This window comes from Spinacia oleracea, chromosome 4, assembly GCF_020520425.1.
Source record: "Spinacia oleracea cultivar Varoflay chromosome 4, BTI_SOV_V1, whole genome shotgun sequence".
Classification (NCBI taxonomy): Eukaryota; Viridiplantae; Streptophyta; class Magnoliopsida; order Caryophyllales; family Amaranthaceae; genus Spinacia; species Spinacia oleracea.
In genome coordinates this window covers 104,986,908-105,012,651 of record NC_079490.1, presented here as the reverse complement: position 1 = coordinate 105,012,651, position 25,744 = coordinate 104,986,908, and the positions used below count along the sequence as shown (strand labels likewise).

At 35.9% G+C, this 25,744-nt stretch overlaps 2 protein-coding genes and 1 long non-coding RNA gene across 5 annotated transcripts; 1 reads left to right on the top strand and 2 right to left on the bottom strand.

The window, feature by feature from the left end:
* Positions 1–381: 381 nt before the first annotated feature.
* LOC130460030 (calmodulin-interacting protein 111-like) lies at positions 382–7,378 on the bottom strand. Its single transcript, XM_056827687.1, has 12 exons — positions 6,865–7,378; positions 5,986–6,051; positions 5,803–5,868; positions 5,606–5,681; positions 5,443–5,507; positions 5,274–5,366; positions 5,092–5,172; positions 1,962–2,386; positions 1,461–1,541; positions 1,136–1,326; positions 870–1,051; positions 382–454 (listed from the first exon to the last, which is right to left on the bottom strand). The coding sequence occupies exons 8-11, from the start codon at positions 2,284–2,286 to the stop codon at positions 1,013–1,015; spliced, it is 636 nt and encodes a 211-aa protein (XP_056683665.1). The 5' UTR covers positions 2,287–2,386; positions 5,092–5,172; positions 5,274–5,366; positions 5,443–5,507; positions 5,606–5,681; positions 5,803–5,868; positions 5,986–6,051; positions 6,865–7,378; the 3' UTR covers positions 382–454; positions 870–1,012.
* A 2,023-nt stretch (positions 7,379–9,401) lies between these two features.
* LOC110788728 (uncharacterized) lies at positions 9,402–21,802 on the bottom strand. Of its 2 annotated transcripts, none has more exons than XM_056827113.1 (10): positions 21,444–21,802; positions 13,456–13,734; positions 13,148–13,372; positions 12,597–13,037; positions 12,203–12,475; positions 11,701–12,092; positions 11,435–11,611; positions 11,045–11,102; positions 10,862–10,960; positions 9,402–9,695 (listed from the first exon to the last, which is right to left on the bottom strand). In XM_056827113.1, exons 1-10 carry the CDS (start codon positions 21,699–21,701, stop codon positions 9,591–9,593), a joined length of 2,307 nt encoding a protein of 768 aa, XP_056683091.1. In that variant the 5' UTR covers positions 21,702–21,802; the 3' UTR covers positions 9,402–9,590. The 2 variants fall into 2 exon arrangements, 1 of the variants encoding a protein (XP_056683091.1); XR_008919165.1 differs by lacking the exon at positions 9,402–9,695 and adding an exon at positions 11,212–11,322 and having other exon boundaries at positions 10,879–10,960.
* Positions 20,284–25,038, top strand: LOC110788736 (uncharacterized). Of its 2 annotated transcripts, none has more exons than XR_002533428.2 (5): positions 20,284–20,738; positions 22,133–22,214; positions 23,451–23,517; positions 23,611–23,712; positions 23,820–25,038. It is a non-coding gene; the product is annotated as an uncharacterized lncRNA (long non-coding RNA). The 2 variants fall into 2 exon arrangements; XR_002533429.2 differs by lacking the exon at positions 20,284–20,738 and adding an exon at positions 20,817–20,902 and having other exon boundaries at positions 23,820–25,037.
* The last annotated feature ends 706 nt before the right edge of the window (positions 25,039–25,744 follow it).

Sequence of the window (25,744 nt, the reverse complement as noted above, 5' to 3'; positions counted from 1 at the left end):
TAGACACTTTGGAGCGTCACAATTTGCATCATATTTTTTTTCATATATATATATATACATAAATTAATCTAAAATCATGAATTATCTATAAAAATATATATCGACCATAGATAATCATAATCAAATACAAGTATTAACTTACTACGTACATTATCTTAAAGCAATATATATATATATATATATATATATATATAACGTCATGCTATGATATACATTAAATTAATTAGCAGAGTCTAGTCAAACTGGAATTAAAGCGATATTTTAAAACAAAAATAACTTTCTAACTGGCATTATCATTTTTTCTACAAGATAGTCCAAAACTAAATAAAAACAACTTCCTGGCTACGAACAAACTAATTACCAAGTAAACCTATCTTTATGCTAGCGTAGCTTCAAGACAACGTGTTCATCTCTTGATCTACATTTTACTATTACCACTTGAATCATCAATAATCTGCAAAGAAAATTTAATATGTCAAATATATATACAAAGCATGATGAACATATTTTAAAATCAAGGGAAAATTAACAGTAATCCTAACCAGGCTTGATCCTAACTACTAGAGGACTTCTCAAAATAATACTAACTATTAATCGCCCCTTCCCAAATAGTTCTAAGCTTGTAGCATGTGGCTTTGGTGGTTCAGATATTAATCTCTAGGCAGCAACACAAGTCTCAGAATATTTCAGCAGATAGTCTAGAAAACCAAATAGGTTTGGTCAGATGGAAAAACGATATCTTAGAGAAATTTTACATTTTATAAGCTAATAACAGTACAAGGGAGCACTACAAGCAATCAAAAGGATTTTAAGCAGGTTGGTAGGCTGACAATTTAAACCAAATAGACAATGTAGAAAAGGACTGTTACCAGGATGATAACTCCTTTGGTCTATTAAGTTGATGTACACATGCCTCTGATGGAGACTTGGAATGTACAAGCCGCTGAAACTTGTCCGACAATTCTTGATAAGGTTGAATCTCTGATGGGTGTACACGAAGAATTGCAGTCTTTTAGTGCTCCATCTTTACTTCTGAACAATTTAGGTTCTCCTGATTTCATTGAAATATGCAAATAAAAATTACAGCTGAAAATATAACAAACGTTTCTGCAACCCAAGAACTTATACAACATACTTCAATTGCTGAAATTGCTGCTTCCCTGCAGATCGAAGATATGTCAGCACCAGTACAACCTTCAGTGAGATGAGCCAGCTCGCTTACATCAACATCAAAACCGCAAGGCATTTTACGCAAATGAACATGAAATACGTCAACACGATCTATTTCACTAGGGGGTCCAACATATAGGAGTCGATCAAACCACCCTGTTCAATAACCGGGTCCAAAATCAGGAAAATATTTAAGAAGTTGGTAACATGCAGGATAAAGAAAAAAAAAAGTAAATTTAACCAAAAAAATTACTCATATTTGTGTATCAGAGAGAGCCGCAGAAGATCACCTGGTCTAAGAAGGGCAGGATCAATCTTGTCAGGACGATTTGTAGCAGCAATAACAGTAACATTAACTCTTCCATGTAGACCTAGAAGAAAGCAGGTCTTCTTAGGGTTCCAGACATCATATGACATGAATAAGAAAAAACATTTTCGGACCATACATAAGTCTAGTTTGCTTCACTTTTAATTAACACAATTTCCATCATTGCACCATGCCACCACTTAACATGAGGGGGCCTTAAATATACTCCAAGATTGTAGATATCTTCACATGGTTCTTTCAAGTTCACTAATAGATATTGAGTGTAAAATAAGGAAACAATCCAGTTCCAATAAGAATGCAAACCCAAAGGAAAACTGAAGAAAGGCGTAAGGGTACAGATTAAAGAAAGCAACAAAACAGCAAGAAGACAACAGAGGGTAAATAGCTAAAACAGCTTTACGACAAAGTAACACTTCCAATCTATTAAATAATGATACTGCTACTAGACCCACAAATAGCTTACCATCCAATTCAACCAAAAGTTGACTCATGACCCTATCTGCAACTGAAACACCATCACTTTCCTTTCCACGGATGACAACAAGATTGTCTATTTCATCAAAAAATATAACTGATGGCGCGTTAGCTCTTGCTTTGGCAAAAAGAGATCTAACAGCCTTCTCAGATTCATCAACCCACTTGCTGAATAACTCTGGACACTTGACAGCCAGAAAATTCAGTCCTGCCTCAGAAGCTACAGGACGGGCCATGAGCGTTTTGCTGCATCCAGGGGGGACCAAACAACAACACTCCTGTTGGTGGGCAGGTTCCAATTCGCTCGAATGCATCCTGGTGCTTTTGAGGCCACTCAACAGCTTCCATCAATTGTGCCTTCACTTCCCATGTCCACCCATCTTCCCACTTGACCCAAGGGATCTCAAGAGTTACCTGCAGAAGAAGAATGTAAAAAAGGAAAGAGATTAAACCATACTTCATACAATACTTTGGGGGTTGAATTATAAAGACCAAAAGAGATTGATTGTAAAAATGTATATGATTTAGACTCACATGACCTTCTTTCTGCTAAAAGCAGCAGGAAGCTCCCTCGACCATTACTCAACTTTCTCTCTCATAACAACCCCATGGTACTATAGAATTTTACCGGCGCATAAATCATATTATATAATTTTACCATCGCATAAACCATCCACACTTTTTGGTTTACGTTAATAAACAAGCACAAATACATAAATGCTTTCTCTCGAGCTATGTACCCCTCTCCATTGGTTTTCCATTCGAGGGAACTTGGAGGCCTGCACGGTATTGGTACAGACTGGAAAGAAAGACGACCTGATTGTGGTAGATAACACTGGCCTCACTCCAGCGCAATTGGCTGCTGAAAAGAATCACAGACAAGTTGCCTTTTTCCTTGTACGCCTTGCATTCTAAACTGGTTTCCTTACGTGTGAATTACATTTTGATATGGTGAAAATCTTCTTCATACATTCTAATGTTATGTTTATAGGAGTCGTTGATTGCAGATGAGCTATTTGAATTTTATTCTTTCTAGTAGGTCGTTGACTCTTCTAAAAATCATGTTATCTTCTCTATATCATTATTAGCCAAGGCTATGCAATGGTGTGTCAATTTGGTGAATTCAACTCGTTTTTCTGTTTGCTAGTTGCACTATCAAGGATTCCTGAATCTGTTGAATTCAAATTAAAATTTGTTTGGGATTTCAGTAATTGTTGTTTTGTTCAAGTCCCATGTGTATCAGGATTGGTTTGTTTAAAAACTTAGAGGTGCTAAGAAAGTAAGAAGAGCTGAAAACGTGTACTTGTGTACCAGGAGTTGGTTTCCTAATTAGATTAGGTTTAGTCTTCTTATTTCAGAATCTTTTTAGGGACTAGGTATTAGATATGTAATTTGTTAAGGAGGTAGTGAGGTACTAGGACAGTTTATTAAGATTATTTCAGCTCTTTGCTTGTAATTTTCAGATTTTGAGATAAATATTCAGGAAATTTTTCAAAAATTCTTTTGTGGAAGGAGAGACTTTTAACTAAAGAGTCTGTTGTAAATCGGTGAGTAAAACAAGATTAAATACACTTGTGGGCCAGTGAAAACACTGAAAATTAGATCAGGTAGATTAATTGCATTTAGTGAGTGAAGCTCATATAATCAATCTAAACCCTTTCTAATTTGTACCTTAGGGGAGTAAAGCCTTTGAATTCCTAGGGTTTTGGCAGTTGAGTAAAGATTGTTATAGATCTAACAGCCTTCTCAGATTCTGCAATGTTCAGGTCAGCTGTCAACATGGCTGCTAAAACTTTTGATTTACATGGAACTTCAGGTTGTAGGTTTCTGCTAGTTGTTAAGCTACATCACCTGGGGGGGGGTCGGACTTTCCTGTGAATTGGTCAGGTGCTATGCATATTGATCTGCTATTTTCTCAAATTTTTGTTGGCCACAATACCATATTGATCTGCTATTTTCTGGCTCCTACCAACCTTGTTTAGGTATAGAGTTTTACTTTGCAATTCATTTATTTTTCTGATCAATCTGTATGTTTCTTCTTGCAATTCTGTTTTGTGAGTCGTCAGTATTGCAATTCATTTATTTTGCTGATCGATCTGTAACTCTGTAAGAAAGGATTGAGATGTTTCTTGTGAAACAAAAAGGCTTTGTTAGTGGATCAACTGCAATGCTTTCTCATGGTTGATGTATTTTTCCATGACCTTAGAATCCAGATGGGAGTAGTATAAAGTGAACATGCTTGAAATATTCTGATAAAACTTAGTGAAGTAGAAGTTCTAGTAATTCAAGAAGAGTACAGAGGAAAGATAACTTGACTTATCAAATTTATTTGTCGGAGGTTGTGAAACGTCTATCAGAACAAACACAATTGGATGGAGGTTGGAGTGGAGTATGTGGTTGATCTTTATTGTCAAAATGGTATTTGGCTGGGAGGTGGGTTTTGATGGGAAACCATTGTGGATTTTGACCATGATATTTTCCTTATATAGGTAGTAGAAATACATTTGGTGATGGTAGGCATTGTTAGTTGTTATTTTATCTTTTGTGTAGGATATGAGAATTTAGTGCTTCAAATTAGGCTAGACATAGAGTGAAGAAACCACTAGCTGATCTGCATTGTGGCGGTCTGTGTGTCCGTGTGTCCCGGTCCAAATTTCGAGTGACATAGGTTGTGGTTTGGAACAGGGATAACTTTTGGAAAAGTGTTTATCACTTTTGGCTAAAGCTAATGAAAGCTCAAGAACTCAAATTTCTGATCTGATGAACATTTTTTTTGTGTTGTTGGTCAAGTGAATTAATCAATTCTCTTTAAGTAGCGCAACTCGCCTCTGCCCTTGCTTATTTAATCAGATAAACAAATTGAGTCAGATTTGGCTCATTGGTTTAGTGATCAGCAAGACAAAGTACTGTTAAATTATGAAATCTAAAGAACATTATATATAGTATTTTGTTGGCCCGTATATGATGTGATTTGTTAATGTGTGTGAGTTGTCATATACGAAGTATTTAACAAAATGAGTTGAGAAAACCCTATAAGATTAGGGAGTTGTGTTAAGACTTATGGATTCACAAATTTGACACAATCAGCTGATAACATATAACAAGGGTAGAAGTCTTACCGTTACAGAACGTAGATACCTCTTTTGAAACAAGTCAAACATATTAGCTTTGGGCATCTTTTCGAGTTCTTCTATGTAATCCTGTCAATTGAAAGTCGTAATGTGCAAATATGAGTAGGCCACTTCAGTGCTTGAGTATAATAATAGTCAAATTGAAAGAACCAGCTTAGAACAACTAGTACTTGAATCTCAGCAGCCTCATGGGTTATATCTGCATCCTTGCCACGAAGTTTCTGAAATGCAGCTTCAAACTCCTTTTGAGATCCTATTTTCGCCTGTATTTACTTCGATTTGATATGATTGTTCCAATTGAATTTTATACCTAATTTTGAAATGATTCTGTATGCTTACCATCCATCTTGGAGATTCTGGAATGAAGCATAAACCCAAAAGCAGAACAGCACATGGAACAAGTCCTGCATTATATGGCTAGTAAGTCTCTTGCTACAAAGTCTAAGATTTTTGTTTTAAGTAATCAAACTCAGCAATGAACTCCTTTTCCCTAATTCTTTACCAGTTAATGCTAAAGTCCTCTATGATAAAACTATCCCTATTATAAACGCCACTGAGACGCCAGTACAGATCATGACCTACAATAGGAGAAAATAGTGTAAGTCTATGCAAAAACCGTAATAATATCATTATTAAAATTTGATATGGTAACTGCAAGAATTTTTAGTAAAACATGAAGTACAACAGTTACAAAAATACCTGGTTTAATGTTGTAAGTGCTCCTCGGAGATTTACAGGTGATATTTCCGCAATGTAAACAGGTACCTGTTGATTTTACCATATCATGTTGGCTAGCACTTCAATGTAAAGCTGCAAAAATGTGGCCATTGAACAGAGTTTTTTTGTCTAGAAAGATGGCATATAACTCCAAAGCATACATACCACATAGGAGAAGGCACCCATTCCATATCCTCCTGCTAGTCTTCCTATATCCAATGCTAAAGAACCCTGGTTAATTTACGAGAAATTTATAGATAATTTATTTCTCTGAAACAGAAATTCAGTACGGATTAAAGAGGATAATAATATTTGAAGCTGAACCTTGGAAAAATATATGGAAAACCATCCTCCCACACAGAAAGCAGAATACAACTAGTTTTGGGATGTTTTCTAATTATTTTTGTGATTTTAAAGGAACTTTTCGAGGAAATTTGGGCTTTTCTTGAGGTAATTACAACTCATTGCATAACGTCATACTGAGGTAATTACATCTCATTGCAGAACGTCATACTGGGAAAATAAATGTACCTTAACTAGCAGTAGCATCTAAGTCTAATGAAATTACCTAATATCTAGAGTCTAATCTCTTGTTAACTGATTACTTTGCTTTTGTATTACTAGTTAAGGTAAATTTATTTTCCCAGTATTCACAAATATTGCAGAGTCTAGTTATATACAGCTTACCTATTGTGGGTTAGGATAACCTATCAAAACAACAATATGCATTTATATTCAGTCAGAAATCACCAAATGCAAGAAAAATCTTGGGAAATTCAACCATATAAGATGTTATAAACAGGAGTAAAATATAAAAAATCACATCCAATGAAACCACCCACAAACTAATCGGTTTGATTAATAAGAGGTCGGAGGGGGAATACCCAAAACAAATTCACGGGCCATAGTATTGGCTTTAGTAGCTAGCAACGTTGAAATTGAGAAAGATAGTAAAGCCTAAACCTTCACAGGATGCATTTGCAAAAGCACAATTGGCAATAAGAACATAAATGTAGAGGCAACCCGGATAACAACACAACATACCGCACAACAGTCTGCAGTTACCAACACCACCGCAATCGCAGAAGCTCATCAACAAAAATCCCACCCAAAACAGAGAATAAAAATTAAAGGGGTGGAAATTTAAGCTACGGTTCTATGAAAAACTCGGCCAACGCAAATCACAACTGTGCAAGTGAATTATTATTGATGATTTTGTAAAAGCATTGAAATTTAAACAGCAATTAAACAACAACATCAGCATCTCTGTTGTAATAAGCAGAAATATAAAACAACTAGAATCTATATGCAATATAAATGACTAAGAAAACCAATAGAAATTAAAAAGTAATTAAAATACAGCCTTGATCGAAACTAACTACATATTAACCCTAAATTAAAACATAAAAACAATATGTTGAATTCTTGCATAAATCTGTTAAATTGCAAGAAAATTACTATCAGTATGAATTAAAAAAAATCAAACACACAAATTCCGCAGATAAAAGTAAAAAAATAAACAAACCTTCAAGAATTTCTTGATTGAATTGGGCGAATCTATCTGAAAAAACAAACTAGTTGTAATTCTACAACCCACGAACGAATTTCTCCAGAAAAAAACACTAATTTATAGATGCTTGAGATGGTTTTGTTTGGGCAATTATGAAGACGAATTAACCAGCTGGGATTTCAATCCTTAAATATTGAGAGGAATGAGATTATTGCTACAAACTGTGGACGAATTTGAGGATTTACCGACGAAATTGAGGGGATTCCGAAAGCTTGAGCGATTCTCTAGGAATGTTTCAGAGAGCAGTTGATTGTTGAGAGTAGAGAGCAGTTGATTGTTGAGAGTGAGGGTTTAGTCGGTTGTTTGAGGGAGAAAATCGTGGAGCAGGGCGTGGGAGCAGGGCGTGGGAACAGAGTTAGGCGGGATATCTTTTTGGCGAAAATATTTGGCGAAAATATTTGGCGAAATATTAACACGTGGGTTTCACGTGTTTTTTATGGTAAATAGCGACGCTTTAGTGTGTCGTAATATATTGCGACCCTCTAAACCGCCGCAATTTGCAAAGTAGTATTCGCGCCCCCAAAATCCTTGCGACCCTTTGTTACACCGTCACAATTATTCCGTCTACATATGTATCATTTTCCTGTAGTGAAGACATGGCAAGAAGCCATGCAATCTGAATTAGACTCCATGTCTGAAAACCAAGTTTGGGATTTGGTCGATTTGCCAGATGGCTACCAAGCCATAGGAAGAAAATGGGTTTTCAAACTGAAAAAGGACAAGGATGGGAAACTTGAAGTTTTCAAAGCTAGATTGGTTGGTGTGGATTACGATGAAATCTTTTCACCAGTTGCAATGCTAAAGTCTATTCGGATAATGTTAGCAATCGCTGCATATTACGATTACGAAATATGGCAGATGGATGTCAAAACCGCTTTCTTAAACGGTGTTTTAACAGAAACTATGTTTATGACACAGCCTGAAGGTTTTGAGGATCCAAAGAATGCTAAAATGGTATACAAGCTTAAGAAATCAATCTACGGATTGAAGCAAGCATTAAGGAGTTGGAACATACGTTTTGATGAAGCAGTCAGTGACTTTGGTTTCATCAAGAACGCAGACGAATCTTGTGTATACAAGAAGGTCAGTGGGAGCAAAATTGCTTTTCTAGTATTATATGTCGACAACATATTACTTATCGGAAATGACATTCCTATGTTGAACTCTGTCAAGATTTGGCTTGGGAAATGTTTTTCGATGAAGGATCTAGGAGAAGCACAGTACATACTGGGCATCAAGATTTACAAAGATAGATCTAAGAAGATGATTGGACTCAATCAAAGCACTTATATCAATAAGGTGCTTGAAAGGTTCAAAATGGCAGACTCCAAGCGAGGATACCTACCCATGTCTCATGGAATGACTCTAAGCAAGACTCAGTGCCCAAAAACACTAGATGAGCGTAGAAAAATGAGTGGGATTCCATATGCATCATTGATTGGTTCAATAATGTATGTTATGATATGTACACGCCCGAATGTTGCGTATGCACTCAGTGCTACGAGTGGATACCAGTCAGACCCAGGAGAGGCACATTGGACTGCTGCCAAGAACATTCTGAAGTACCTGAAAAGGCACAAAGATGACTTCCTGGTCTATGGCGGAGATGATGAATTAATTGTTAAAGGCTATACGGACGCAAGTTTCCAAACCGACAAACACTAGAGGAAAAAACCTTATAAGTTGCTCTTAAAAGTGGCTTATAAGGTGCCTTTCGTAAGTGCCACCAATGGGGGGGTCACTTATGTAAAATTATCAAAAGTTGCCCTTAATAAGGGCAACTTATAATCTTATAAGGTGCCCTTGTTTGCAACAAGGGCACCTTATGTGAAACTTATAAGGTGCCCTTGTCGCAACAAGGGCACCTTATGCGAAACTTATAAGGTGCCCTTGCTGCAACAAGGGCACCTTATAAGCTGCACATAAGTTGCTCTTGTTGCAAACAAGGGCAACTTTTGAGTTTTATTTTTTATTTTTTTTAAATAAAAAATCTGCAATATAATTCCTAATATTCTGCAATATAATTTCTGATTTTGCAATATAATTTCTGTTTCATCAAACACCAGCTTGACATTCTCAAAAATGATATAAATTTCAAATTTCCAATAATATTACCGAATTAATTCAAATGTAATTAATTAAATCGATAAATAACAAAATAATGTAAGAGTCACGAATAACTACAAATCTGCTCTATTTATTACACTGAGGGTAGTTCACAATCGTTGAAGTAAATAGCCCACTTGTCTCGAACCTCATCCAACCCCTTTTTGGTAAAGGGCTCCTCCCTTGGAGTTTTGAAAACCTTTAAAAGAACACCGTACATGCAAACCAATAAATTAAATTAAGTTTCATATGCGAAAACAAAAATTAGATTGGTTGCGAAAACAATTATATTGGACAAAAATGACATTTTTGAACCCAACTACCAACAAACGAACCTATTTCCATATTCTAAACGTTTTTCATGATACATATGATTAGTTATATGATTATAAGACTCATTTCAAGTTCGTTATGCACGTCTATGGTTCATTTGGGTCGATATAGGTCATTTATGGTAAAAAAAAATGGCATTTTTGATCCTAATTACCAACAAACAAACCTATATCCATATTCTAAATGTTTTTCATGATTCTTATGATTAATTATATTATTATAAGACTCATTTCAACTTCGTTATGCATGCCTAAGGGTCATTTGGGTCGATATAGGTAATTTTTGGCCAAAAATGGCATTTTCGATCCCAACTACCAACAAACGAACCTATTTCGATATTCTAAACGTTTTTCATTATTCATATGATTAATTATATTATTATAAGACTCATTTCATGATATTTATGAACGTCTATGGGTCATTTGGGTCGATATAGGTCATTTTTGGTTAAAAATGGCATTTTCGATCCCAACAACTAACAAATGAACCTAAGGACACTTTCTAAATCTTTTTCATGATTCATATGATTAGTTATATGTTTATAAGACTCATTTCAAGTTCTTTATGCACACATAAGGCTCATTTGGGACGATATAGGTCATTTATGGCCAAAAATGGCATTTTCGATCCCAAATACCAACAAACGAACCTATTTCCATATTCTAAACGTTTTTCATGATTCATATGATTAGTTATATGATTATAAGACTCATTTCAAGTTCGTTATGCACGTCTATGGTTCATTTAGGTCGATATAGGTCATTTATGGTCAAAAATGGCATTTTCGATCCCAATTACCAACAAACAAACCAATATCCATATTCTAAATGTTTTTCATGATTCTTATGATTAATTATATTATTATAAGACTCATTTCAACTTCGTTATGCATGCCTAAGGGTCATTTGGGTCGATATAGGTCATATTTGGTCCAAAATGGCATTTTCGACGGTTCATGCCAATTATAGGCGAATAGTTTTTTTAACTAATTTCTACCCTAATAATACATCATAAATAAGCTATTTTATGTACCTTTTCCAGATCTTGAACTTCCTTGCAACTTTTGAATATGTCATGCATGAATTTCATCACGTAATAGCCACACTCGACCCCACCCTCTTGTTGGGCGCACTAGATTAAAGACAACATAAATTAGATAATAGGAAATGTAATTGTTTTGGCCGTACAATAACTAGTGAACAAGTTATTAGTTACCTTAACTGATTTCCATTGAGAAAGTGCGCTTTTTTTGACATTCATTTTCATCAACACTCTGCAATTCCACAATTCATTGGAAGTTAATTAACATTAAATGCTTGAATGTAAAATATGATTGCAAGTTTTATTTGATATGTACAAAAAAAACTAAATACGGAATGTACTTATTCAATAGTGACTTGACCAACACGGATCGTAATCGATCTCAACGACAAGAATCAAATTGATAAATTGTGTGGCTTGAAACACATATCACAAGGAGCATCCAATGGAGGCTGTAATCACAAAAGAGTGGTTTAATAATCCATAATATTCCACAACAATCACAAAATATCATTATAATGGACACTAATGTAGGACAATAAAGATATTAAAGCAAAGGCATACTCTTCAAAGTACGGGGCTAATATGAACTTGTTTTTCGCTTTTGTGCATTGACGGATACCGTCATCGAGATATTGACTGACTTCGGCTCGATTGTTCATGCAACTAGCACCACTTATTGATTGTGGATCCAACCACCCAATTTGACTATCCGAACTAAAATCATCGAACTGAAGAGACCTAAAGAACAAGCAAACATAAGAATAATCGAAACTTGGCAAACCATTTACCTTAATAAATACATTACCATAACTAACTATATTAATTACCTCATGAAGATTTGTATCATTGAAATATTAAGCATATCAACTTTGAGGAATTCACATATATCGTCTTTAGTTACCCATGTTGTGCCATGCTCGAAAAAGTGGAATAATGACATGTCCATCTGAACTCCAATAGCATTACCACCCGGTAACTCACTAACAAGACTATGCAACCATTTGCACGGCTTACTAAGAGAGTCAAAAACATCTGATTCCACAAGTAAATTTGCATGAGAAACTGGACCTTTCGATGATTTAAGTTTGGAGTCTTGACTCTTGCCTTGTGAACTTCCTTTTGCAATCAACTCCATTGATCGTTGACCATCTTTGCTAGCTTGAGTTGGTGGTTTCTTTTGTTTAGCTTTCATTGGTGGCGCTTTTAGTTTCTTGATGATCTGTAAGGTTAATTTACAAAAACCAAGAGATTATGAAAAAACTTGTTTATTGAAACATATAGGAAATGTTATGCAAAATAGAAAGGCGTGGAATTAGAAACACAAAACACCTCGTTTGAAAACTTCACCCATGCAAATGGCCATAGTACATGAGAATCGGAGGCATCGGCCAAAGTATGGAGGAAATTGTTGGGCACCGGAAGTATCCAATCCAAATAGTCTTCATGAACATTGTATGGGCTGACCGCATAATAACCACTCGGGACTTGCTTGAAGTGGACTAGTGGTCGGTCACTTTGTGGTTGTGCATTCGCATCGGCCACCACATACAATTTATCACCATTTGATTGTCCCGGGTGTAGTAGTTCGCAAGGCGTCTCCTCCTAACATTCAACCATCAGGATATGCAATAAGTAAAAATTTAGCCATCACGTTATTGAATGAATTAAAACTCCAAAATTTATATAAGAACATTACGGAATTAAACTCCAGAATTCAGCTCACCTTTAATTCAAGCATTGGTTGAACTCCAAGCATTGGTTGAACTCCAGTAGACGGCTGAACTCTAGCAGGTGGTTGAACTCCAGTAGGTTCTTGACCTTCATTAGGTGGTTGAAGGTCAAGAATTGGTTGGCTTGATGAATCCAAAGGGCTACGGCGGGGCAACTCCAAGCTTTGTAAGCCCATCTGTTGTAGGATTGCCTCAGTTATCTCCTTCTTCAGTTCTTCTCTCATCGAAGCTATATCTGAAGCTGTTGAAGATGCACTGAAGTTTGAGTTGGTGGGCTTGCGATATTCTTCACCATACGCCTTTTTCAAGCCAACACGTACCCCTCCGAAACCTCTTGGATGCCCGGAAGGGTCAGGTCCAAGAGTCATGTACAAGGGATCCTTGTTTAAAACTGAAGAAACCTTGCCTTCGGCACATGCTTGTTGATATTCAACCTATTTTATGAAAACAATATAGAAAGTGATTGTTACATTAATACAAAGGTAGACAAAATGTATAATATATATATTAATTCAAATTATTGAAAATCACTCCATTTACTTACTAGTTTATCACAAGCCTCTTTTGTTTCGGGATTAACAATTACATATTTCCCATTTTTGTCGAGACTATGCACCGAACACCACCAATCATTGGCACGGGTGTTGCCACCGTTGGGGTATAATCCTTTTTCTTTCCATCTCTTCCTCTTTTCTTCATAAGTCTCGGGACCTAGCCGATGAGTATGTTTTTTCTTCTTTGCATAATTTGAACACTTTTGGCGCTTTGCCTACAAAGCATACATGTCAACTTCAATGCAAAATGTAAACAATAAATTTATAAAGTACGTAGGTAGATTGTTTGAAAATTTACCACTGCATCTGGAGTTGTTTTTTGTGCAACAAAAGCCTCCCATTCCTCTGGTGTGATGTGCTTCCAAATGTCAAAAGGGAGCTTTATCGGTGGCGCTTTTTCACCTTCTTTTTCACCATCATTTTCTCCTTCATTTTCACCTTTCTCTACCTTACTTATCTCTCTCGTCTTAGAAATCCAGCCACTCACCAACTTGGCTTTGAAGTTTTTGAATCTCAAACGTAGATTAGATTCAAAAACATCCTTCTTAGCTTGGGAAGGTTCAATATGGAATTGATTCTACACAAACAAATAAACATGGAAATGTTAGTTAACATGTATAGTCCCAAGCATAAATTCCCGACCGCAAGACATATGATCAACAGCTGAACAGATCAGAAACTGACCTGTTCAGCTGCTGATCTACTGCTGCTGATCTGCAACGGAACAGATCAGTTTCTGATATGTTCAGCTGCGGATCAGCAGCAGCAGATCAGCAGCTGAACTGATCAGTTTCTGATCTGTTCAGCTGCTGATCTGCTGCTGCTGATCTGCACCTGAACTGATCAGATTCTGATCTATTCAGCAGCTGATCTGCTGCTGCTGATCTGCAGCTGAACAGATCAGTTTCTGAACAAATAATGCCCTTGATCCAAGTATGCATTTAATGGTAAGTCTAATAAAAGCGATTCATTATTAATTATACAAGTTAATAATTCAGTGAGATCAAGTGAACTGTATGCTTAGCTAAAGGCCGCTTCAGTTCAAGTGGATTAATGATCTTCCACAACTTACTCTTGACTGAACCCGTCGGGTCACACAAATAGTACGTAAACGGATAAAGTTTAATGGCATTAAATACTCTATCTATGAATATTCAGAATCGACGGATCTTGGTTTCAGTGGGAGCTGAGATCGTCAAAGGCAAATAAATGAATACTCCGGAAACGATGATATTGCCGGAAACGGAAATATGGATTATATCGGAAATGTAAATATTATCCAAGTCGTAGATGTTGCCGGAAACGGAAACATGGTACGTATCGGAAAATATTAATGGAAATATTTCCGGAATCTGAAATATTGCCGGAAACGGAAATATTGTCGGAATCGGAAAATAATTCTGGAAACGGAAATATTAAATATTTGTTCGAAACGGAAATTAATTCCGGAATCGGAAATGTTAAATATTGTTCGTATTTGAAATGAATTCCGAAATCGGGAAATTAATCGGAAGCGCGTCGTACGAATTAGCATCGGACGAGCTTGCTAGACGAAGACCCAGCACGAAGCCAGGCCTTGGGATGGGCGTGTGTGGCGCGCCCAGCGCGCGCCCAAGGGGGCAGGCAGCCTCGTGGGCTTCGTGGCCGCATGAGCTGCGTCCCTGCTCAAGATTCGCGCGCGCGCGCATGACTCCCCTCGTAGGCTGCTGTGCGTACGTGTGTGTTTGTGTTCACATACGAAACCTGAAGCGTATAGGACTCGTTTGATGATTAAATTCCTAATCCTAAAAGATAAATTAATTAAATAAGAGTTCTGCTAGGATTCTAATTTAATTAATTCGTATCCTAGTAGGATTCTATTGCTTATTCCATGGCCTATAAATATGTGATCAAGGCTCATAATTTACAACGAGTTTGAAGTATTCAAAGGTAAGAATTTTGAGCAAAAATTCAGTCATACACCTTGCCCATAATAGCCGAATATATTAGTACCTTAAGGGCGATTCTAGTTGGTCAATCTTAAGGCGGATCCGGACATACTGTGGACTTTCTACGGAGAGAAGACACTTGGAGTCCTAAAGACTTGTTCTTGTTCGGTTCGGGCGCAGCAAAGGAGGGCACGCTACAAAGAGTATGCATCCTAATTATGCTAATTGTTATGTGGCAATTAATTTGGAATCCTGGCATTTATGGTTTTTCCGCATGCTTTATATTCGTTTATATGTATCATAACCTAACACTTATTCCGCGAGCTTTAGAAATTATCCGAGTACGTGACATAGCATTTTCGAAAATATACCCTAGATTAGACTATGTGGGTTTGAATTTTAGAGCAAATAGAATCTCTAATTGTATGGCGGTCACTTTTCTTTAAAGGTAATTTAAGGGAACCTAAGATCGGTTTGTCCAAGAAATTATCTTTGTTAAGCGTGATGTAACCTTGCATTTTGTTGTATTTAGCATGAATGGTGATGAAAGCAATAAAGCAAATAGAGCAACATCACAATTGTAAATGAGTGCGGAATTAGTAAATACAAGACCCCCTAGAAACGGACTAGGGAGTAGGTCCACATTGCCTAGAAGGACTAGGCATGTAAAGATGCGGAATTGAAATGCGGAATTGAAAGTGCGGTATTGAAATTGCAAAATTGAAAGTGCGATATTGAAATTGCGGTATTGAAAGGTGCATAATTGAAATTGTAATATTGAAAGGTGCATAATCGAAATTGCGATATTGAAATTTGTACTTGGGCACATGAGATTCAAACGCCAAGCGGCTCCTTAAAAATAAGTGCGCCCGACACGAATTCAATGACAAAAATCTCAACTTGGGAGAAGTTGCTCATCCCAAAGTATCCTAGATTTTGCATATAGAACTTGAACTTGAAAGTTTGAATCTTGAAATATTGAACTTGAAATATTTGAACTTGAACTTGAAATATTGAACTTATACTTCAAATATTGAAACTTAAGAGACTTGAATCTCAAAGATCGGGCCTTTTAATGTTGAAAAGGTTATATCTTTGATGTGCTCTTACTTTGAAAGGATCCTAGTTTAGGGAAGTAGTCATGAGCAACCCTAAACATTGTGGGATCTTGAAATTTGAAAACTTTGAACTTGTATATTGAAAAATGGAGTCTTGAATCTCAAAAGATTAAACCTTTAGAAGCTAAAAAGGTGTCATATTTGATTACTCCATACTTGAAAGTGATTCTAGTTCAAAGAAGTGATTGCATACAACTATGAACATCCTTGAATCTTGAAAGTTTGCATTTTTGTATTTTGAAAAGTTTGGATTTTGAAAAGATGTATGATTGTTGCAAGTGACATTTTTAGTAGTAAAAATGCCAACTTGCTAATCATTTTTAAAATAGGAAAATCAAAGAAACATGATTGAATATTGTGGGATTCGGAATTACCTATTTAGGTTTAGGCAAGAATTCCTTTTAGAGCTCCCAATTGCTTAGAACTTGAAGTTTGTATGTGTTTTTGAAGGATTTTTGGACTTGAATTTGAGGCGTAATTTCTTTATTACGACGTTGTATATTGAAGCTGCCTCCCCAAATGCTGAAAATTAGGGGGTATTTATAGGAAAAATGGCTGGAAACCGCCAGCCATTGCCAGCGCAGCACGCCAAACCAGCGCTGGGCGCTGGTGGCGTGGCATGAGTGCCGCCAAAATCAAGGACGCGGGCTCCATCTTTGATTTATCTTGTATTGATGTACCTTCGTACGAATAGTACGATGCTTGGCACGTAGTGCTTTCTTGGAGGTTAAGACTTGATTTTGCGTAAAAAAACAAGTTGTTTCGGGTTTTGAATTCTGGTTGTACGGGACGGGGCCCGGCTTGCTCAGTTTTGTGGGCCGGCGCCCGAATTTGACTTGCCTTATATGATTTTGAGTGGAAAAGGCCTAGTAAAAGCAATGGAATGGTCTACTAGATGAGATTGTAATTGGATTTTGAAATTTTTATTTTGTACCGAGTTCCGAAAGGGGAACGGCCTCGGGGATTGGATTTTGGATCTTGTATTTTGGAGATGTTCTTAGCAATTTGTTTAGGTTTTAATAATTAATTCTTCTTAGTAAGTGGTTGTAAAAGATGGTGAAGCACTGTGTTACGTTTTGGTTTTACATGGTTGTATTTGGGACATCATTAAGTGACAACAAAGGAATACAAACACCATTTACCGCCTAGTAAGGATAATGGTATCATCATCATCCCATAGGGGAGACACGATTTAGGTGTCTACAACCACATACTTCATCTTCCTCTTGCTGGGTTGTTGTTGTTCTTCTTTGCCTTTCTTATAACTCTGGATAATGAAAGTAAATACCCCCTGTTGGTAAGCCTCGTCCTTCATTTTGTCGAAGTCCTGGGAATCGTCATACACTTCTCCCTTTCCAAAATATTTAATATCCCGCACATGCCAGATCTTGATTCCCCACTTCCGTGAGTTTGGATTAGATCATTCACATTACCATGGTTGAAATGTCTTTTTGGCACTAAGTATGACGATGATAACCCTCCACGGTACCTTTTTCTCGGGAAGAAATACAGTTTCCCGTATGCCATATGGTCAGACACACCAAAGGGTATGTGCTCCGATCGTCCCTGTCAGAAAACGAAATTCATTAGGGGAAGGTAGATTGAAATATAAAAATTTATTAGACCGGCAAGCCGGGAAACTGTACTTCTACCCAGATTTGGTACCAAATCACTAGGAATTTTCCAGATTTGGGGCCAAACCAACAATTATTTTCCAGATCTAACTTACATGAAGGCAACTGTGTTTTCTTTACTTTAGCAGCTTCCGTTTCAATAGCAGTGGAGTGAGTCAACAAACATACATTTATAGAACCCGTGGGAGCCCTAACTTAGTTGAATTCGTTGAATTAATGTCATTCATCATAAGGGGGTGTTCAAAGTGGCGGAAAAGTTAAAGGTTGTATAGCACAGTAAAGGCAAGGAATCATATCATTAATAAATATTTAACAGTCTGACAATATTTAACATAGCATACTAAAAAATAAAATGAAAAACCAAAAGACAAATTGAAAACTCCTCGTCAAGAAATTCCAGACCAAACTAAATTATGTTGTACTAATGCTGGGGATTTCTTTAACGTCATTGCATTACAAAAGATGACTTCTACACAGACTTACAAAACGCGAACGTTTTGGCGTGGTTCAATCGTCGCGGCTTAGGTCAACGAAGTGGACTTTCTTTTGTCTCTTGTGTCGAATGAAGTACTCATCTTTCTCCATAGGATCCCTCTTCAATAGGGTGTCATCCACTCTAGGAAACGCCACAACCCATTCATCATCTTTGTTCGGCTCAAGATCTTCCCTTGAAAACTTCTCAAGGAGTTACGTGTGTAATACCTCGAATTTTATTTTAGAACTCGGTTTATTATGCTTAATATTTTTATTTTTATTATTATTTTCTTAAAATTGTTTTAAATCTTAATTCCAGACGTTAATTTTAATTAACGATAATTTTATTTAACTCTGAAATTCTAAATATTGTAGTCGTGAAATACTTCAAGTTTTACAACTCAAATTAGTAATGTATTTATGAGTTAAATTATAAATATTTTCGAATTTTATTTTAAGCTTAATTAGAGAAAAAAATTGTGAAAATTAACATAACAATTCACAATTACCAAGTTACCCTTATTCATCCAAACAAGACAAAGTCAGTTTGTTAAATTATCTTCCCTTCTTCGTCTTCCTCACGCATCCTTTGTCCATGGAAGTCAAAATTTCCTGTACACATGTCTCACACATTCTTCCATTGAATCCACATATCTTTGCCTAGCCCCCTTAGTCATCAGCATTAGCGGTTTCTCTTCACATTTGTCATCCCAAACAATCACAATTTAGATCATGCCTTACGTCAATGAACACCACTTCACACTATAAATAGCTCTCCCAACTAGGCAGAAAATAAGAAAATCAAACCCAAATCGTCGATAACAATCAGTTTCAATTTCAATTTCATTCTCACCATTAAAAACCATGAAATTAGCTCACCTCCCCGTGTTTTGTTCGAACTGCCACCACCAATAACCACCGCAACCACCACCGTCGTCTACCACCACACTGCACCACCACCTCTTGAAGCCTCCGCCCCTCCATCACCGGCGAGCTTCCCCTTCTCATTCGCCTAGAACCGACCTTTGGGGGTCTTCCTGGCGTACCGCCGCACTCCCCAGGCCCGAGCTGCGGCCCTGTTCTTCCTCCCTCCCTTTCGTCCTCCCTCTTTCGTGCCTCTTTTGTTCTCTTTCTCATACTCCAGGAAATCAGTTTCCTTTGGAAACTTTGGTATACCTACAATCAGCTCCCACTTTTTCTTCTACTTTATTTTATTTATTTATTTATTTTAATTAATTTTACTTTACTCCTTTTTTAGTTTTGGAGTCTTTCTTATTTTAGTAATGTATATTTTGATAGTACCTAGTTACTCACATACATGCTTAAGAAATATATGGTAAGTATAGTACATAAAATATTTCTAGGTATTCTATCATAAAGATTTTGGTCTTATTATGATGTTAAGTTTAAAATGCTATGTTTTAAAAATAAAGATACTACTTTCTACTTATTAAACTTCAACTTGACTAATTCGCATATGTTTTAATATAAAAAGTGAAGTCGACCCGAAACTCAGAAGGAACGAACCAAGAAAAAATCTTAACAAATAGTGGAATTGAGGTAACGACTATTGCTAGTACCCGCAATTCCCTTATAAATGTGATTATGAAATTATAACGTTTTATGAATGAATTTATGAACTAAATGTTTTGACATGTTTTATGAATTACGGGAATGAAATATGATTTGAGTGAATTATTTCTTATACACTACTACAAAAACACCTTTATAAGTCGCCCTTTTAGTGTCACCTCAAATTAATGTGCGACACCAAAATATTTAAAGTCCCATTTTATAAAATATGCGACACATAAAGTTGCTAGCAGATATTTCAAAGAGGCTAGCGTTTTGCCTGTGTTTTAAAATGGGGCTCTAAAAGTTTTGGTGTCGCACATTAATTTGAGGCGACACCTATTTCTTCTTAATTTTCATTTTAATATTTTTTTTTAAATTCAAATTAAACAGTTCCAGTGTCGGCTGTGTTTAAAAACGAGACTCAAAAAATTTTGGTGTCGACAATTAATAACTGGCGACACCTATTTAAAAAAAAAAAACAAATGAAAACCTTTAGTGTCGCCTTAAATATAAAATGGGACTCTAAAAGTTTTGGTGTCGCACATATAACAGACGACACCTTTCCCTCCTTAATTTTGTTTCATCTTAAAAGTTGAAGAGCTAGAAAATTTTAATATATGTAATTGGTTTCGATTATTAGCTAGACTATTATTACTACCAAAGCGGTAAAGTTTCGATTGCCTACATCTTCCTCTCTCTCCTCAACCTCTTTCCCGCTCTACCCTCTATATCCCATTCTCTCCCCTCTTTCAATATATTTATCAACCTAATCGTTAACAATGACCAAAGAATCCAAGACCACGATGGAGTCAGTCAGGTCATGGGTCGTTCAACACAAGTTTCGTACCGTCGGTAATTTTCATAATTCTTCTAAATTAAATTATAATTGATTTTTCCCCTAATAGTTTAAATTTCTGATAACTTATGGAATTATGGATGAGTGGGATTACTGGATCAATCGCCTACAATTGGTCTCGCCCTCAAATGAAAACTAGGGTTAGGCTTATTCACGCTAGGTTAGATTTTTAATTTGATTATTAATTGATTTTTACATTCTGGGTTCATTGTGTGTGTTTTAGTGGTTGTTTAAATTATGGGTTAAGTTAGTTGTGGTTTTTGGATCATTAATTAGGTTCGTATGCCATATTTTACTGGTGTTATGTGTCTGAAATGAATTCGCTTTAACTTTCATTAGATTATCAGAATTAGGGTAAAATACTTTGCAATATTGGATTCAAACGGGTGGTTAAGTTGTAAAGTTGGATACTTTAGCCGAGGGTGATGTAATTGGTTGTTGCAAATATAGAATAAATCTGCAAATATTAGATAACTTTGGTGATGTAATTGGTTGTCAAAGTGGAAACATTTTCTCGTCTTATCACAGAACATTCATAAACAGATCATAATACATATATGCTACACTTGCTTATCCAAAGATGCTTTCAGAAGTGCCATTGCCTATTAAAATAAACACACACACGAAATCATCAAATACTCATAAACACTTTCCTTTAAGTTGTTTACAATTTAAGATTCTGCAAAATAGTAAATATTTACCTCCTGGTAGCCGAGATGAACCTGTTTCTCCATAATAGAATCGAAATCCTTGGTAACAGACCTGACAAGAGAGATTGACATTGGTTTGATCTCCAAGTTATCCATCACCATATAAGTCGCGGCCCCTTTCACATATCCTGGACTTACATGTATCCCATATGATCTTGGGCGATCATAGTTTAGACTAAGGTCAGGCGTCATTCCAGTGCCGCAATAGGAGACGACGATCACTGACATGGTTAGAATGCAAATTTTCATTAGGGGGTTTTGGTGAAAAAAAGAGGTTGTTATGGCACATTCACAATGCTTTCATGGCTATTATGTGGTCAGTGGTTGGAGAGAAATTCAAGGGCCTTTTTCACGAGTTCCATTACCTTTTGATTTATTGAGGGCAAGGTCACATTTTTAGCATCTTTGTGGGGTAAGGCTGGTGGGGTTTTCAAGAGTTACTTGGTTGGGAAGGTACAAAGAAATTGGGGCAATCTGGAACTTTATTTTCTAGATCAGAGGACAGCTTATCCTCATTGTTTGTTCTCCTTTTTCCTTCAGCTAATATAATTATTTTCTTGTCATAAAAAAACATACATGGCATTTCTTGGACTTCTGCTTGTGGGATCCCAAGTCCCACATGTATGTTGAGATTGCATATTTCTTTATTTGATTTCTAAGATGTTGCATTTTCTCTGTAGGTGACTAGTAAGAAGGCAGCATTAATCGAGTATCAAAATGAGTTGAGAGAAAAACTTGGTCTTACTGCTACAATTTCCCGAGGTAATACATTTGTAATTCTTGTTAGAATTCAAAAGTCAACATGTGAACATTCAAGTAATTGATTTAGAACACATTGACACTTGTTCATGTAGTCATACCCTCATACTGAGCTTCTATCTTTTTTGCTTATGTTTGTTCTTAATAGAGTGCGATTAATAAAATATTTTTGGCATGGCATTTGCAAGAATAAAATTAATCTGAAAATAGGTGTAGGATTAATGTTATATCTATACTGCCTAGTCTTAACATATCATTCGGTGCTGACATCTGTGTGTCATGAAGTTTCTTCAGAATATGGTGGCTTTTGCTACTTTGAAACATTGAAATCCTTAACGCAATTACGTTGAAATATTCTGAATGTTTATGAGTATTCCATCTGGACCATTTCGTATCCCTCCTGACTGCTTCAAATTTTCGTTTAACCGAAAACTTGGCTTGTGTAGAAAATGGGGAAGTTCTTGGAGATCATTACAAACTGCTTCCTGTTGATTTGAGGGACATTATAAGGTTAAATAACGTGATAGCTTTAGCAAACCTTGATCCTAGGTATGCACTTAATTATCTCTTTTGTTTAGGTTTTAATAATTAATTCTTCTTAGTAAGTGGTTGTAAAAGATGGTGAAGCACTGTGTTACGTTTTGGTTTTACATGGTTGTATTTGGGACATCATTAAGTGACAACAAAGGAATACAAACACCATTTATTGGCTTTAGCATTGAATATTTACTGATATCCAGCTCGTAGTACTGATCGTCCAGAGATTGAATACTCTTGTAGAGGGATCCAGTTACTGCTGCTTTGATTTAATGATTTTTCATTCGTCAGAAACATAGATATATCTGTACAATTAAAATTGATTGATGGCAGCCTCTCGGTTTATCAGTTACAAAGTATAAGTTACCACAAGGTCGTGATACAAAAGGGAGTCTGCTGGTCATATTACTTCTATGGTTTTCACCTATTGGCCGTTGATATCATATGTATTTTAGAGATGTCACCAGTATCGAGTACAATGTAAGACTAAAGGAAATAGTATCTGTACTTGGAATATCTGTACTTGTTGGCATATATACCTGTTGTTACTCTTTTACACAAGTGCCACCTGTTGGATTTGATTTCTACAACTGTACTTGTACGACAAACCTGTTGGCAGACTTGACCTTATTTTGGTGACAAATTGTTCTTATATGTTAAATTACCTACTGTTGGTGATAAATTAATTGTTCTCATGTTTAGGAGTTATCGAACTTGGCAAGCCAACAACAAAGGGTCTCGAAAGTCTCTAAGATGGAAAGAAATTATAGTAAGATTTAATTAGTTTGATTATTATTTTTATCGTAATTTATTCATATGTATGTTATTCTTTAATTTAATGTGTATTATATTTGTGTATTAGTGTTCTCGCGAACCGGAAATGCTTGAATGTGGCTATTACGTCATGAAGTACATGTATCAAATAGTTTTACTTGGATTACAAAGTATTAGTAATATAGAAGAGGTACGTGTACGTGTATTTTTGTTATTATTTTATCTCATTTGTTACTATATATGCGCTAGCTTTTATCCAAACTTTACCAATTAATACATTTTTTTGTTGAAGTATAGATATTTTCTCCAAACCCGTGCACTCAAGAGGGGATCGATGATGTTCGAGAAAAATGGAGTAGATATTTTATTAGTAGTTGTTTGTAGTCATTTTCTAGTTTTCAGAGATAGAAATTAAACTATAACGTAGGTTATTTTTTGGAATACAACTATTTATACTTTTTGAACCAACTTTCTTGTTTGAATTAATACAAAAATATTTTCGCAATTCTGCAAATCTGAGCTCTATTTATTATTTTTGTGAATTGATTACGTACGTAAAAATAATTTAAATTAGCGAGAACAAAAAAAAACTAGAAACATAATACACACTTTAGGTGTCGCCTCCTATAATTACATGCGACTCCTTATGGTTAATTAATATATATTGTTTTAAAAATAATACTTTCCTTGTCGCCTTTTGGTATAATAGGCGACTCAAAATGGGTAAAAACGTTTAAAAATTAATTCGGAAAATACTTTGGAAAAATTGACAAAGACAGTTCCAACTATGGACGTTCATCTTTAAAAGGGTCCAACTACAAATTATTACTGGCAGGTCCTAACTAAATGGGGTGATAACTTTGCGTGGGCCTTTTAACCGGATACCGGTTAAATAAGTTAAAGTGTTTGATTTTTGATTTTATATTTAATTTACCTTTTTTTCTAAATAATTTGAGGGAAGAAATAGGCTGGCACGTGTTTTTATTCTCCATCATCCATTTAGTCCTCCAACTCTTTCTTCTTCCTATTCCACTCACTCCTCTGTAAGAAAATACCCTCACCACCAGTCCACCACCACTCCCACCAGTATCTCGATCTCCTCATCCTCCCTCTTCTCCTTTCTGTTTTCTCTCTCCTCCTCCTTCCTCCTTTTAATACCATCCTTCATCGGTCCTCTTCGCTCTTCATCAGCTGCCTTTTGTTCTCTCTTTAATTAGTTGATTTCAGTGGTTTATTGGGGGAAAATTGTGTGTCAACTGTAGCAAAATTGATTACTTTTTGCGGGTTAGTGTTTTCAATTTTTGGGATTTTCAACCCAATTCATAGTTTCGGATAGAGGTGGATGTTTCGGTGACAGGGTGGTTCGGTGATCATTTTGCAAGCCGGAGCAACAAGTTTACCCTGACATCGGTGAACTGTCAGGCTTGTTTTTTCCGGTGAACTCGCTAAGCACGCCGTTTCTATTTTACTATCTCTTAAATAAGGTTTTAGTGTTCTTTTCCGTTGAATTTGGGGGTTTTATGGTAGGAATTAGGGTCTGGGTTGTGAAAATTTGAGAGATGTGGGATTGAATCAATGTGGTATTTTGTTCTGTTATTGAATAGGTTTGGTAATGATGTATCTAATCTTACAGTTTAATGGAAATGATTTTGTGAAATTCATTGTGTTATTTTATTTTCTTGATCACAATTTTCTTTTGAATTTTGTTTCTTAAATTGCCAATGTTTCTTTTGCAGTAATGAAATGATCAAATTAGTTAATTTACAATAATCCTATCTATGTCTCGACTTACATTGTTTCTGATTATTATTTTTATTTTGTCTCGGCTAATTTTGTTAGAAAATGGTTAGCATTAATCATGGTAAGCACAATCCACTGTTTTTCTTTCTTAATTTTTATATTGTACAATAGAATCAAAAATAAAAATTGTAAATGAAAGTATATCATGATTTTCTGCAAATTATTTTATAAATGAGTGAATAGGTGAGAAAAATTTAAAGACGAAAAAAAGAAGAAGGAATGAACAGAGCATTACCAGCAGCAACAGTTGATTTTGTCGAAGAAGATGAAGAATAAAGAAGTTGGGGGGTCTAGGTTTTCATTTAAAGGGGAAGTGGGTCTTTTAAACGGGTGGGTTTTTATTAAATGGGTGGGCATTTTTTAAGTGGCACGTTTTTTTTTAAACAACCTGACACATCATCAAGCTTTACTTACGTAACCGG

Bases quoted from the DNA above. Each gene is read 5' to 3' on its own strand.
- LOC130460030 (XM_056827687.1), bottom strand. From the start codon at position 2,286: ATGCATTCGAGCGAATTGGAACCTGCCCACCAACAGGAGTGTTGTTGT. The intron at 1,542-1,961 runs GTAAGCTATTTG...GCTTTCTTCTAG, and splicing joins ACTTTTGGTTGAATTGGATG to GTCTACATGGAAGAGTTAAT. The intron at 1,327-1,460 runs GTGATCTTCTGC...GTTATTGAACAG, and splicing joins TCCTGCCCTTCTTAGACCAG to GGTGGTTTGATCGACTCCTA.
- LOC110788728 (XM_056827113.1), bottom strand. From the start codon at position 21,701: ATGAAAATTTGCATTCTAACCATGTCAGTGATCGTCGTCTCCTATTGC. The intron at 13,735-21,443 runs GTAAATATTTAC...TTGTTTGTGTAG, and splicing joins TTCATCTCGGCTACCAGGAG to AATCAATTCCATATTGAACC. The intron at 11,103-11,434 runs GTATGCCTTTGC...GTGGAATTGCAG, and splicing joins TTAGCCCCGTACTTTGAAGA to AGTGTTGATGAAAATGAATG.